The sequence below is a fragment of the Hemiscyllium ocellatum genome, chromosome 19 (genome assembly GCF_020745735.1).
Source record: "Hemiscyllium ocellatum isolate sHemOce1 chromosome 19, sHemOce1.pat.X.cur, whole genome shotgun sequence".
Taxonomy (NCBI): Eukaryota; Metazoa; Chordata; class Chondrichthyes; order Orectolobiformes; family Hemiscylliidae; genus Hemiscyllium; species Hemiscyllium ocellatum.
Genome location: NC_083419.1, coordinates 69529385 through 69544943, shown reverse-complemented (window position 1 = coordinate 69544943; position 15559 = coordinate 69529385). Strand labels below are relative to the sequence as shown.

The following is a 15559-nucleotide window of genomic DNA, read 5'->3' as shown; positions in this document are numbered from 1 at the left end:
CATTGTACGTGGGGGCTGTGCGGACAGGGGTTACTCTGTACACGGGGTCATTGTGGACAGGGGTCATAATACAGTGGGTCAGTGTGGACAGGGGTCACTCTGTATATGGGGGTCAGTAAGGACAGAGGTCACTCTGCACACAGGGTCAGTGCGGACAGGGGTCACTCTGTACACAGGGTCAGTGTGGACAGGGGGCACTGCGTACAGGGGGTCAGTGCAGACAGGGCCACTCTGTACACGGGGTCAGTGTGGACAGGAGTCACTGTACACAGGGTCAGTGTGGTCAGGGGGTACTCTACCTGGGGTCAGCGAGGATAGCGGTCACTCTACACGGGGTCAGTGAGGACAGGGGTCACTCTGTACACAGGGTCAGTGTGGTCAGGGGTCACTCTGTCCATGGGGTCAGTGAGGACAGGGGTCACTGCGCATATAGGGTCAAGTGCAGACAGGGGTCACTGCGTACAAGGGGTCACTGTACACAGGGTCAGTGTGGACAAGGGTCACTATACACGGAGTCAGTGTGGACAGGGGTCACTGTACACGGGGTCAGTGCAGACAGGGGTCCCTTTTGTACATGGGGTCAGTGTGGACAGGGGTCACTCTGTACATGGGGTCAGTGAGGACAGGGCTCACTGTGTACATGGGGTCAGTGTAGACAGGTCCACTCTGTACATGGGGTCAGTGAGGACAGGGCTCACTGCGTACATGGGGTCAGTGTAGACAGGTCCACTCTGTACAAGGGGTCAGTGTGGACAGGGGTCACTGTACACGGGGTCAGTGTGGACAGGGGTCACTGTACACGGGGTCAGTGTGGACAGGGGTCACTGTGTACATGGGGTCAGTGAGGACAGGGGTCACTGTGTACATGGGGTCAGTGCGGACAGGGATGGCTCTGTACACAGGGTCAGTGCGGGCAGGGGTCACTCTGTACATGGGGTCAATGTGGACAGGAGTCACTGTACATTGGGTCAGTGTGGACAGGGGTCATGCAGTATGGTCAGGGAAGACGCTATGCACAGCGTCAGTGTGGTCAGGGGTCAAGCTGTACACTGGGTCAGTGTGGAAAGGGGTTACTCTGTACACAGGGTGAGTGCGGGAAGGGGTGACTCTGTACATGGGGTCAATGTGGACAGGGGTCACTGTGGACAGGGGTCACTGTACATTGGGTCAGTGAGGACAGGAGTCATGCAGTGTGGTCAGGGGAGACGCTATGCACAGGGCCAGTGTGGTCAGGGGTCAAGCTGTACACAGGGTCAGTGCAGACAGGGGTCAGTGTGGATCGCGTTACTCTGGACACTGAGAGAGTGTGGACAGGTCTCACTGTGATATGGGGTCAATGTGAACTGGGTGAGGCTGTACATGGGCTGACAGTTGACAGGATTTACTTGGTACACTTGATCCACGTGGACTGCATTAAGTTTGTATACAATGTCTGTAGGCATGAAGGTCACTGGGAACCTTGAGAAAGCACTAACTCACTTGCTTTGCTGGCGGCCTGGTTGGTTTCTCAGAAGACGCCTAAAATAGAAGGCAACAGAACACAATGCTTAAACATCTTCTACAACCGCCTGATGCTTGCCAGAGATTGTATCAGGATATCGGAGAGGACGGCCTGGGACAGAGAGATCAATAAATCAGAACAGTGTGATCAATAAACCCAGGAAACTGAGATCACTAACCCAGGTCAGCAAAGGAAATAAACCAAGACACTGAGATCAATAACCTAGGGCAATGTGTTCGATAACTCAGGACAGAGAGATCACTAACCCAGGACAGAGGGATCACTAACCCAGGACAGAGGGATCACTAACCCAGGACAGAGGGATCACTAACTCAGGACAGAGGGATCACTAACTCAGGACAGAGGGATCACTAACCCAGGACAGAGAGATCACTAACCCAGGACAGAGAGATCACTAACCCAGGACAGAGAGATCACTAACCCAGGACAGAGAGATCACTAACCCAGGACATTGAGAACAATAACCCAGGAAAGCCTGATCAATAAGCCAGGAAAGTGAGACCAATAACACAGGACACTGTGATCAATAACACAGGACAGCGAGTTCCATATCACAGGATGGACAACAGGATAACATGGGACAGTGAATGCAATATCCCAGGATAGCAGGATAACCCAGGACAGTCAGTCAGCTCGATATCCCGGGACAGAGAGCAGGAGGACCAGCCACAATGAGCACAATATCCTGGGACAGGGAATAGGGGAAGCTGTGATAGAGAGCTCGGTATCCCGGGATAGAGAGCAGGACAACCTGGGACAGTGAGCTCGGTATCCCGGGATAGAGAGCAGGACAACCTGGGACAGTGAGCTCGGTATCCCGGGATAGAGAGCAGGACAACCTGGGACAGTGAGCTCGGTATCCCGGGATAGAGAGCAGGACAACCTGGGACAGTGAGCTCGGTATCCCGGGATAGAGAGCAGGATAACCTGGGACAGAGAGCTCGGTATCTCGGAACAGTGATCTCGATATCCTGGGACAGAGAGCAGAATGACCTGGGACATTGAGCTCAATATCTCGGGACAGTTAACTCAACATCCCGGGATAGAGAGCAGGATAACCTGGGACAGAGAGCTCGATATCCCGGGACAGAGAGCAGGATAACCTGGGACAGAGAGCTCGGTATCCCGGAACAGTGATCTCGATATCCTGGGACAGAGAGCAGAATGACCTGGGACATTGAGCTCAATATCTCGGGACAGTTAGCTCAACATCCCGGGATAGAGAGCAGGATAACCTGGGACAGTAAGCTCGATATCCTGGGACATACAGCAGGATATCCTGAGACAGTGAGCTCGATATCCCGGTTCAGTGAGCTCAATATCCCGGGACAGTGAGGCTCAATATCCCGGGATAGGGAGCTCGATATCCCGGGACAGTGAGGCTCGATATCCCGGGACAGTGAGGCTCAATATCCCGGGATAGGGAGCTCGATATCCCAGGACAGAGAGCAGGATATCCTGGGACAGGGAGCTCGATATCCCGGGACAGAGTGCAGGAAAATCCAGGACAGTGAGGCTCGATATCCCAGGATAGGGAACTCGATATCCCGGGACAGTGAGGCTCCATATCCCGGGACAGTGAGGCTCGATATCCCGGGATAGAGAGCAGGATGACCTGGGACAGAGAGCAGGATGACCTGGGACAGAGAGCAGGATATCCCAGAACAGAGAGCAGGATATCCTGGGACAGTGTGCTTGATATCCCGGGACAGAGAGCAGGATATCCCAGGACAGAGAGCAGGATTTCCTGGGACAGGGAGCAGGATACGGAACCTTGGTTGACGAGGGAGGTTGAATGTCTTGTAAGGAGGAAGAAGGAGGCTTACATAAGGTTGAGCAAACAAGGTTCAGACAGAGCATTAGAGGGATACAGGATAGCCAGGAGGGAGCTGAAGAAAGGGATTAGGAGAGCTAAGATAGGGCATGAAAAATCTTTGGTGGGTAGGATCAAGGATAACCCCAAGGCCTTTTATGCGTATGTGAGAAACATGAGACTGACGAGAATGAGGGTAGGTCCGATCAAGGACAGTAGTGGGAGATTGTGTATTGAGTCAGAAGAGATAGGAGAGGTCTTGAATGAGTACTTTTCTTCAGTATTTACAAATGAGAGGGACCGTATTGTTGAAGAGGAGAGTGTGAAACGGACTGGTAAGCCAGAGGGGATACTTGTTAGGAAGGAAGATGTGTTGGGCATTTTGAAAAACTTGAGGATAGACAAGTCCCCTGGGCCGGACGGGATATATCCTAGGATTATGTGGGAAGCAAGGGAGGAAATTGCAGAGCCGTTGGCAATGCTCTTTTCGTCTTCACTGTCAACGTTCTGGTCGCCTCACTTTAGGAAAGATGTGGAAACTTTGGAGAGGGTGCAGAGGAGATTTACCAGGATGTTGCCTGGAATGGAGAATAGGTCGTACGAGGATAGGTTGAGAATACTAGGCCTTTTCTCATTGGAACGGCGAAGGATGAGGGGTGACTTGATAGAGGTTTATAAGATGATCAGGGGAATAGATAGAGTAGACAGTCAGAGACTTTTTCCCCCGGTACAACAGAGTGTTACAAAGGGGCATAAATTTAAGGTGAAGGGTGGAAGGTATAGGGGGGATGTCAGGGGTAGGTTCTTTACCCAGAGAGTGGTGGGGGTATGGAATGCGCTGCCTGTGGGAGTGGCAGGTCAGACCTTTAAGTGGCAATTGGGTAGGTACATGGATAGGTGCTTAAGCTAGGACAGGTGTTCGGCACAACATCGTGGGCCGAAGGGCCTGTTCTGTGCAGTATTGTTCTATGTTCTATACCTGGGACAGTGAGCTCGATATCCCAGGACAGAGAGCAGGATAACCTGGGACAGTGATCTCGATATACTGGGACAGAGAGCACATTAACCTGGGACAGTGGGCTCGATATCACGAGTCAGAGAGCAGGATATCCTGGGACAGTGGGCTCGATATCCCGGGACAGGGAGCAGGATAACCTGGGCCAGTGATCTCGATATACTGGGACAGAGAGCAGGATATCCTGGGACAGTGATTGCGACATCCCAGGACAGAGAGCAGGATAACCTGGGACAGTGTGCTCAATATCCCGGGACAGAGAGCAGGATAACCTGGGACAGTGTGCTCGATATCCCGGACAGACAGCAGGATAACCCGGGACATTGAGCTCGATATCCCGGGACAGAGTGCAGGATATCCCAGGACAGAGTGCAGGATATCCCCGGACAGTGTGCTTGATATCCCGGGACAGAGAGTAGGATATTCTGGGACAGTGATTGCAACATCCCGGAACAGAGAGCTGGATAACCGGGTCAGTGAGCTCGATATCCCGGGACAGGGAGCAGGATATCCTAGGACACTGAGCTTGATATCCTGGGACAGACAGCAGGATATCCCAGGACAGAGAGCCGGATAACCTGGGACAGTGAGCTCGGTATCCCGGGACAGAGAGCAGGATATCCTGGGACAGTGGGCTCGATATCCCGGGACAGGGAGCAGGATATCCTGGGACAGTGGGCTCGATATCCCGGGACAGGGAGCAGGATAACCTGGGCCAGTGATCTCGATATACTGGGACAGAGAGCAGGATATCCTGGGACAGTGTGCTCGATATCCCGGGACAGCGAGCACATTAACCTGGGACAGTGGACTCGATATCCCGAGACAGGGATTGCGACATCCCAGGACAGAGAGCAGGATAACCTGGGACAGTGTGCTCGATATCCCGGACAGACAGCAGGATAACCCGGGACATTGAGCTCGATATCCCGGGACAGAATGCAGGATATCCCGGGACATTGAGCTCGATATCCCGGGACAGAGTGCAGGATATCCCGGGACAGTGTGCTTGATATCCCGGGACAGTGTGCTTGATATCCCAGGACAGAAAGTAGGATATCCTGGGACAGTGATTGCAACATCCCGGAACAGAGAGCTGGATAACCGGGGACAGTGAGCTCGAAATCCCGGGACAGAGAGCAGGATATCCCGGGACAGAGTGCAGGATATCCCGGGACAGAGTGCAGGATATCCCCGGACAGTGTGCTTGATATCCCGGGACAGTGTGCTCGATATCCCGGGACAGTGATTGCAACATCCCGGGACAGAGAGCTCGATATCCCGGGACAGTGATTGCAACATCCCGGGACAGTGAGCTCGATATCCCGGGACAGAGAGCAGGATATCCCGGGACAGAGAGCAGGATATCCTGGGACAGAGAGAAGCATATCCTGGGACAGTGATCTCGATATCCTGGGACAGACAGCAGCATATCCCGGGACAGAGAACTCATATCCATGGACTGAGAGCAGGATATCCTGGGACAGTGAGCTCAATATCCCGGGATAAAGAGCAGGATATCCCGGAATAGTGAGCACGATATCCCGGGAGAAGTACAGGATATTCTTGGACAATGAGCTCGATATCCCGGGACATAGAGCAGGCTATCCTGAGACAGTTAACCAATATCCTGGGACAGAGAGCAGGATAACCTGGGACAGTGAGCTCGATATCCTGGGACAGTGAGGTCTATATCCCGGGACAGAGAGCAGGATATCCCAGGACAGAGAGCTGGATAATGGTAGACGGGTGGACGAATAGGGAACCAGCAGATAATGCAGGGATTCCTTCTGGTCATTCCCCTCAACAACAAGCATTACGTTTTTTATACCTTTGTGGGAGGATGACTAGGGGTAAGCAATAGGATACAGGTCTCCGGCACAGAATATGTACCTATTGCTCATAGGGAAGGGGGAAGAGAAGCAGGGTACTACTCAATGGGGACTCCATAATTAGGGGGACAGTTAGGAGGTTCTGTGGGGATGAGAAAGACTCACGGTCAGTGCATTGCCTCCCAGGTGCCAGGGTTTGTGATGTCTCTGATCATGTTTTTGGGATCCTTGAAAGGGAGGGGGAGCAGCTCCAATTCCTGGTCCACATAAGCACCAATGACATTGACAGGAAATGGAATGTGGATTTAAAGCAGACATTCAGGGAGCTAGCGTGGAAGCTTAGTGTTCAAACAGAGTTGTTATCTCTGGTTTGTTAGCTGTGCCACGTGCTAGCGAGGTGAGGAATAGGGAGAGAGAGGAGTTGAACATGTGGTGATAAGGATGGTGCTGGACGGAGGGTTTTGGATCCCTGGATAATTGGGGCTCATTCTGGGGCAGGTGGGACTTCTACAAGCAGGATGGCCTACACCTGAACTAGTGGGTACCAATATCTGGGGGGATATTTGCTAATGCAAATTTCTATAAGCTCTATATTTCAATTGTGCCCAACCCCTGCAATTTCCTTCCCGAGCCTATGGAACCTAAATCGTGCCTAATCGCAACATAATTGCCTTTCCCCCAGCTATAACTCTTGCCCTGCGGTACATACCTATCCTTTTCCATCGCTAAAGTAAACATAACCGAATTGTGGTCATTATCACCAAAGTGCTCAGAGATTGCTGAGAGTTTGGTTAATTTTTTTCTGTCATCATTGTCTACAGGAATAGTGCCAGAAGACTGGAGGACAGCAAATATTGTCCCCTTGTTCAAGAAGTGGAGTAAAGACAACCCTGGTAATTATAGACCAGTGAGCCTCACGTCACTTGTGGGCAAAGTGCTGGAAAGGGTTATAACAATAGGACTTATAATCAACTAGAAAGGAATAATTTGATTAGGGATAGTCTACACAGTTTTGTGAAGGGTAAGTCATGCCTCACAAACTTTTTTGAGTTCTTTGAGATGGTGACCAAACAGGTGGATGAGGAGAAAGTGGTTGATGTGGTGTTCAAACAGTCCACAGGTACCTTGGACAAGTACGCCACCATTGACACAGACTTTATCAGCGAGTGTGTGGAGCACTGCATACCGAGGCAGTCAACCTGGGTGTTCTCCAACAGGAAACCCTGGATGGACCAGGACATACAGAACCTGCTAAAAACCAGGTGCAAGGCCTTCAGATCAGGAGACCCACCCAAATATAAGGAATCCAAGTATGACCTTCGCAGAGCCATTAAGAAAACCAAGGACCAATAACGATCCAAACTAGACCCCAGGCAGATACCCAGTGACAATGGCATGGACTGAATGACATCACAGTTTCTAAAAAGAGACAGTGCAAGATAGCAGATGATAACACATCCCTCCCAGATCATCTCAACACCTTCTAAGCGCACTTTGAGCAGAACGTTGGCGGAGAGGTAGCAGCTTTCTGATAACTCCTGACAAACCTATCCCAACAGTCACTGCATCAGAGGTCAGGTCAGGTCAGATCAGTTTTCCTTCGGGCGAATCCAAGGAAAGCAATGAGACCAGACGGAATACCAGGCTGTGCACATCAACTGCCAGGAGTCTTCTTGGACATCTTCAACCTCTCCCTGCAGCAGGCCACTGTCCCTGCCTGTTTCAAGGGGGCTCACGCAGCATGTCCCAATGACTACCGCCCAGTGGCCCTAACTTCAGTGATCATGAAGTGCCTTGAAGGGCTGGTCATGGCATTAATCAGCTCCAGCCTCCCCACTACTCTTGACCCACTCCAATTTGCCTATTAGACCAACAGATCCACGTCAGATGCCATATCACTTGCCCTTCACTCCTCCCTCGAACAACTTGACACCAAGAACAGCTACATAAGAATCCTACTCATTGACTGCAGTTCAGCCTTCAACACTATTGTCCCCCTGAGACTGATTACTAAACTTAGTGATCTCAGAGTAAGCCCCACTCTCTGCAACTGGATCCTCAGTTTCTTGACGCACAGGCCACAATCAGTGGAGATCAGGGACAATATTTCATCCTCACTAACATTCAACACTGGAGCCCCCAGGGGTGCGTACTCAGCTCCTTCCTGTACTCACTGTGTAGCCATGACTGCGTCACCAAATACCAGACTAATGCCACTTACAAATTCGCTGATGACACCACCATAGTCTTTTGAATCTCAGATAGCGACGAAACAGATTATATCTGGTACATTGGTGCACTGAGAACAACCTAGCTCTCAATGTTGGCAAAACCAAGGAACTCATTATTGACTCATGCCACCCCCCCCACCCACACACATTAACTGCACAGAGGTGGAACGAGTGGAGAGTGTCAAGCTCCTGGGAGTGGTCATCCACAACAAGCTTTCTTGGACTCTTCATGTGGATGCACTGGTTACAAAGGCCCAACAACATCTCTTCTTCCTCAGACAGCTGAGGAAATTTGGCACCATGGCGAATACCTTTGCCAACTTATTTAGGTGTGCCATCGAGAGCATTCTGTCTGGATGTATCACTCCCTGGTATGGCAACTGTACCATTCAAGGTCGGAGACGGTTACAGAGAGTGGGGAACTCGGCCTGGACAATCACAAAGGCCAACCTCCCATCTATAGAATCCATCTCCCCGGCCCGCTGTCAAGGAAAGGCCACCAACATTCTCAAAGATCCATCCCACTTTGGCAATGTTTTTCTACAGCCTCTACCATCGGGGAGAAGGTACAGAAGCCTGAACGCACACACACACACCAGCCCGTTTTGAAACAGTTTCTACCCTACTGTCGTTAGAATACTGAATGGACTCACAAACTCTTAACATTCGCCTGTATCCATGTTTCTGTTTTTGCTGCTCTTTCCCTATTATTTACTTAATTTGTGCTACTTAACTCTGTGATCTGCCTGAACTGCTCACAAGACAAAGCTTTTCACTGTGCCTCAGTACACGTGACAATCAATTCAATTCATTATGGATTTCAGTAAGGCATTTGATAAGGTTCCCCACAGTAGGCTATTGCAAAAAATACAGAAACATGGGATTGAGGGTGATTTGGTGGTTTGGATCAGAAATTGGCTAGTTGAAAGAAGACAGAGAGTGGTGGTTGATGGGAAATATTCATCCTGAAACTCAGTTACTCGTGGGGTACCATAAGGATCTGTTTTGGGGCCACTGCTGTTTGTCATTTATATAAATGACCCTGATGACGGCACAGAAGGATGGGTTAGTAGATTTGAGGATGACACTAAGGTCGGTAGAGTTGTGGATAGTGACGAAGATTGTTGTAGGTTACAGAGGGACATAGATAAACTGTCGAGCTAGGTTGAGCGGTGACAAATGGAGTTTAATGCGGAAAAGCATGAGGTGATTCACTTTGGAAGAAGTTACAGAAATGCAGAGTACTGGGATAATGGTAAGATTCTTGGTAGTGTAGATGAGCAGAGAGATCCCTGTCCATGCACATAGATCACTGAAAGTTGCCACCCAGGTTGATAGGGTTGTTAAAAAGGCATGCTGTGTGTTAGCTGTTATTGGTAGAGGGATTGAGTCTCATTGCCATGAGATCATGCTGCAGCTGTACAAAAGTCTGGTGCAGCCACACTTGGTGTATTGCGTAAAGTTCTGTTCACCGCATCATAGGAAGGATGTGGAAGCTTTGGAAAGGGTGCAGAGGAGACTTACTAGGATGCTGCCTGGTCTGGAGGGAAGGTCTTATTAGGAAATGCTGAGGGACTCGAGGCTGTTATCGTTAGTGAGAAGAAGTTTAAGAGGTGACTTAATGGAGACATATAAGATAGTCAGAGGGTTAGATAGGGTGGATGGTGAGAGCCTTTTTCCTCAGATGGTGATGGATAGTGTGAGGGGACATAGCTTTAAATTGAGGGGTGATAGATATAGGACAGAGGTCAGAGGTAGGTTCTTGGTGTGGAATGCACTGCCTGCAACAGGAGGAGACTCACCAAATTTAAGGGCAGTTAAATGGACATTGGATAAACATATGGACGAGAATGGAATGGTGTAGGATAGATAGGTTTCAGATTGATTTCACAGGGTGGTGCAATATCGAGGGCTGAAGGCCTGTACTGTGCAGTCAGGTTCTATGTTCTATGATAATTAATGACAGTGAGCTCGCTATCACGGGTCAGAGAGCAGGGTGATCTGGGGCAGTGAGACGAAGAAGCCTGGATAGTGATCTCATTAAACCTTCCCTAATCTCCTGACCATCCTCCACAACCCATGCCAAGCTCACTGAGATTCTCCTGATGTCAAATAAAAAGAGAGAACAGGAAAGCCCCCTTTTAGCTCCTTGAGTTTGAATAGCTGATTGTTTTAAGTGTTGCTAGGTACGTTTGTAGTTTTGCTTGTGAAACAGTGGTGTTAGCCCAGGACTGTGAAGGTTCTGAGAGTGGTTGATCAGACATATTAACTAATGGCGTCTCCTCAACAGTCAATTTTATTGGTGTTCGGGAGCAGGAGGAGCCCCTTGAAGTCAGGGCTGATTGTAAAACTAACTCCATCTGCTCAACATCGTCATAGTGCCCTGCTATCTTCGGTCACTCTCCTTATTTATACAACCCAGTAATCACTCCAAACCTGATGTTAAGCTGACAGCTCGATAATTCCCTAGATTCCCTCTATCACCTTACTGCAATCAGAGAGCGATTTTGTAACATGCCATTCTGGAGGGACAGTTCCTGCTCACGGCGGTTAATGTGCTCATTTTAAGTGCTTTTATCTCTGGGATGGAAACCATGTGATCATCCCTTATTTGTACCATTATTTCTACTTTCCTTATTTTGCTGATTCAATATTTTGTTTCCTTTGGGGGCGAATGGAATTTTGGTTTCTTTTTCTCTTGTAAGTACTGCTGTAAAGTAATTACTGAACATATCTGTCATGCTGATGCTTTGGAAGATCAGCATTAACACCATTATTAACTCTTCCTCAAACAGATATAAAAAGGTGTTTATATCGATTTTGATTTCCATTGCAAGGTCCTTCTCACATTCCTTTATCTAACACTTACCATAGCTTTTGTCTCCTTTCTGTCTTCTCTCCCAGCTATCAGAACAATGTACTATTCTTTGCATTCTCTGTAATTTTTCTTTTAGTTTAAATTGCTTCTAATTCTTTAGCTGTACATGGCTGCATTTTCTTTAGAAAATAGAGCTCTTATCCTTCACGGACATTAACCGGTGGGTTTTGTATCACATTCCAGTACTTTTTAAAAAAACCTTCCTTTGATATTTTATGCAACTGGACTGCACAGGAGACAAATAAGGCACAGTCTTTGCTTCATCTTATTGGAAAGCAACTTTATCTCAATATAAAAGAAGCAGCCATTTTGAGTTTGCCCCTCAAACTCTACGTTGAATTTGATCACATTATAATAGTTGCTTAATGAGCATTCATGCACCATTATAGAATCATGAAAGTTTACAGTACAGAGGTAGGCTATTCAGCCCATTGTCTCTATACCTGCTCCTGGAAGAGCTCCCAGCTAGTCCTATTCTCTAGCCCTATCTCCATAGCCCTCTAACTTCATCCCTTTCAAATATATATCCAGCTCTCTTTTGAAACTTCCTATCGAATCTGCCTCCACCATTCTTCCAGGCAGCACATTCCAAATTCTAATGATCCTAAGTTAAGAAGTTTCTCCTCATCTCATTCCTAGCTCTCCTGCTGACAATCTTGAAATTGTGACCCTACATACTGACATGCCTACTTGTGGAAACTGAATACTGTATCCTTCAGTTACCCTGTCAAAATTGTTCATAATTATGAACATCTTAATAAAGGCTTACAACAGATCACAAATTTTCAAGATGTTCTGAAAAATGAGATGACTTATAAAATTCAGGTATTTGATCCCCCTGAACCAGGGTGGTTACATGATGGTTACAAAAGTTATTGAAGAAGTGTTTTTTAACAAATGGCTGATCACTTTAAAAACAGGTTGGAACTATCACCAGGTAATGATACAACATGTTAGAGTAGCATTTTCACACAGAGGACTTTTGCAGCAAGAAAAGGTTTGCCAGAGGGGGACACCAAGACAGGGGCTGTGTGAAACCATGAATATCAAGAGAGACAAATAGAGTCATACAGGCATAGAGTCATAGAGATGTATAGTAAGGAAACAGACCCTTCCGTCCAAATCACAATCCAAGGATTCAAACAATATTCCAGCAAAACCTTAAACTGAGAGTCTGTCCCATCCTCAGGTGGAGGGAAAAAAAGCTACGGTACAATATCAACAAACAGCAAGGAAGATCTATCTACCTCGTGACTCTGGGGATCTTCATAGCCCATTGGTATACTTATTAGACTATTAATAGAGAAACCTAGCTAATGCGCTTGAGATACAGGTTCACATCAATAAAAAGACTAAGACCGACTTTAAATCTTACTGAGTTTTGTGAATCAGTTGGGATCTAATCCGTTCCCTGAAAAAGCTCCCTTCTGTTTGGAGTACAGACAAACTGATTAGCATTTGAAAAATAAGATAGAAACAAACCACCAGGGAAGGGGGCTACAGAGCTTCCAACTGTGAAACAGATGGGACCACCAACACGGCGAAGGACTGATGGATGTGCAGGGTTATCTTGTCTAAAACTTCAACAAATAAATTCTGTCAAACAAGAAAACTGCCCAACAAACACCAATAACACAAACGGAAGCAGCTCGAGCTGAAGGCAGCAGTACCACTGGATCACACAGGGGAGAGGGGCAAGTAAACAAGAGTGTACAGGAGGGAGTACAGGTAGGTGAGCTTCAAATCCCTGGGCTGGTTGTCATTTCCTTCTATGTCCATCTCTCTTATTGTTATAAACTCTCAGTGCACCTGACATCAAACAGCTTCATCTCCTCCTTCTTCTGATGTCATCCACAACAACTGCACAATGAGACTTTGAGAGAAAATAAAGGTCAGTCTTTATTGACCATTATCTCCTGGTTGAATGAATTTTCTCTTGTTTCGTTTTGATCGCAACAAAACTCAAATAGCTGCCATCACTCATCAAGTGGGCCCAGCTCCACTCTGTGTAATCTCAGGCACCCCAAGCTGCTTACCTTCGGCCCCCTCTTGCGAGTGATCGTCTGTCCCAGTCTGCTGAGGAAGGAGATCGGCGACTTGGCAGCACTCACAATGTTTGATTTATCATGAAAACTGAGTAGATATTCTGTGAAGAAGAAGAGCCCAGGAATAAATTGAACGGTGTACTGATGCAAAGGGCAGTGATTGCAGATACTGAACAGACAAAATCTCCGACAGTACATCACAACCATTATTGTACAGTAAGTAACATCATGACGGTGTATTTTCTCATTCACAACTCCCTGTCATAACAAAGAGTGCATAGATACTAACAGAAGATGTTAATAAAATCTCTGCTTTCTGTTGTCAGCCAATTTTTTATCCAGCAATTTGTGCCCTTTTCATGAAATGGGTTTCAAAGTCTATTATAGGGGTCTTCATCAAATTGTTTTTGGATGTTTACATAGAAAACATCAGCTTCCTTCATTAAAGCATAACGTTTTGCCTTTCATAAATTCATCTTGTCTTTCATTTATTCACTTATTTTACAATTAAGTTTATTGATTATAAACCAGACACAGATGAATTGATATCATTGTAATTTATGATACATTCTGTCCCCAGCTGCCAACACTCACTGAGACTGTACACACCAGTGTACACTGACCCTGTCCCCAGCTGCCAGTTCTCACTGAGGTGCTGGCCCATTGGTATACTTATTAGACTATTAATAGAGAAACCTAGCTAATGCGCTTGAGATATAGGTTCAAATCCCACCAAGGCAACAGGTGGAATTTGAATTCAATGAAAAGATAACATCTGGCATTAAGAAACGACTGATGAGCAGGAAGCCATTGTCAGAGTCATAGAGATGTACAGCATAGAAACAGACGCTTCGGTCCAACCTGTCCATGCTGACCAGATATCCCAACCCAATCTAGTCCCACTTGCCAGCACCCGGCCCATATCCCTCCAAATCCTTCCTATTCATATACCCATCCAAATACCTCTTAAATGTTGCAGTTGTACCAGCCTCCACCACTTCCTCTGGCAGCTCATTCTATACACGTACCACCCTCTGCGAGAAAAAGTTGCCCCTTAGGTCTCTTTTATATCTTTCCCCTCTCACCATAAACTTATGCCCTCTAGTTCTGGACTCCCCGACCCCAGGGAAAAGACTTTGTTTATTCATCCAATTCATGCCCCTCAATTTTGTAAACCTCTATAAGGTCACCCCTCATCCTCCAACCCTCCAGGGAAAACAGCCCCAGCCTGTTCAGCCTCTCCCTATAGCTCAGATCCTCCAACCCTGGCAACATCTTTGTAAATCTGTTCTGAACCCTTTCAAGTTTCACAACATCTTTCCGATAAGAAGAAGACCAGAACTGAATGCAATATTCCAACAGTGGCCTAACCAATGTCCTGTACAGCCACAATATCTTGTACTCAATACACTGACCAATAAAGGAAAGCATACCAAAGGCCTTCTTCACTATCCTATCTACCTGCGACTCCACTTTCAGGGAGCTATGAACCTGCACTCCAAGGTCTCTTTGTTCAGCAACACTCCCCAGGACCTTACCATTAAGTGTATAAGTCCTGCTAGGATTTGCTTTCCCAAAATGCGGCACCTTGCATTTATCGGAATTAAACTCCATCTGCAACTTCAGCCCATTGGCCCACCTGGGTCCAGATCCTGTTGTAATCTGAGGTAACCCTCTTCGCTGTCCACTACATCACCAATTTTGGTGTCATCTGCAAACTTACTAACTGTACCTCTTATCCTCACATCCAAATCATTTATGTAAATGACAAAAAGTAGAGGACTTAGCACCAATCCTTGTGGCACTCCACTGGTCACAGGCCTCCAGTCTGAAAAACAATCCTCCACCACCTGTCTTCTACCTTTGAGCCAGTTCTGTATCCAAATGGATAGTTCTCTCTGTATTCCATGAGATCTAACCTTGCTAACCAGTCTCCCATGGGGAACCTAAGAAGGGCTTATGCCCGAAACACTGAATCTCCTGTTCCTTTGATGCTGCCTGACCTGCTGTGCTTTTCCAGCAACACATTTTTAAGTTCTGAACCTTGTTGAATGCCTTACTGAAGTCCATGTAGATCACATCTACTGCTCTGCCCTCATCAATCCTCTTTGTTACTTCTTCAAAAAACTCAATCAAGTTTGTGAAGCATGATTTCCCACACACAAAGCCATGTTGACTATCCCAAATTAGTCCTTGCCTTTCCAAATACACGTACATCCTGTC

General features: G+C 47.4%; 1 protein-coding gene across 1 annotated transcript in view; it reads right to left on the bottom strand.

Annotated features, from left to right (window-relative positions):
- LOC132825026 (F-actin-monooxygenase MICAL3-like) overlaps positions 1 to 15559 on the bottom strand; it is a 483930-nt gene that overhangs the window by 171532 nt on the left and 296839 nt on the right. Inside the window, exon 15 of the mRNA XM_060840028.1 lies at positions 13328 to 13437. Within this exon, the coding sequence (XP_060696011.1) occupies positions 13328 to 13437 (110 nt within the window). The remainder of the gene's footprint in view (positions 1 to 13327; positions 13438 to 15559) is intronic.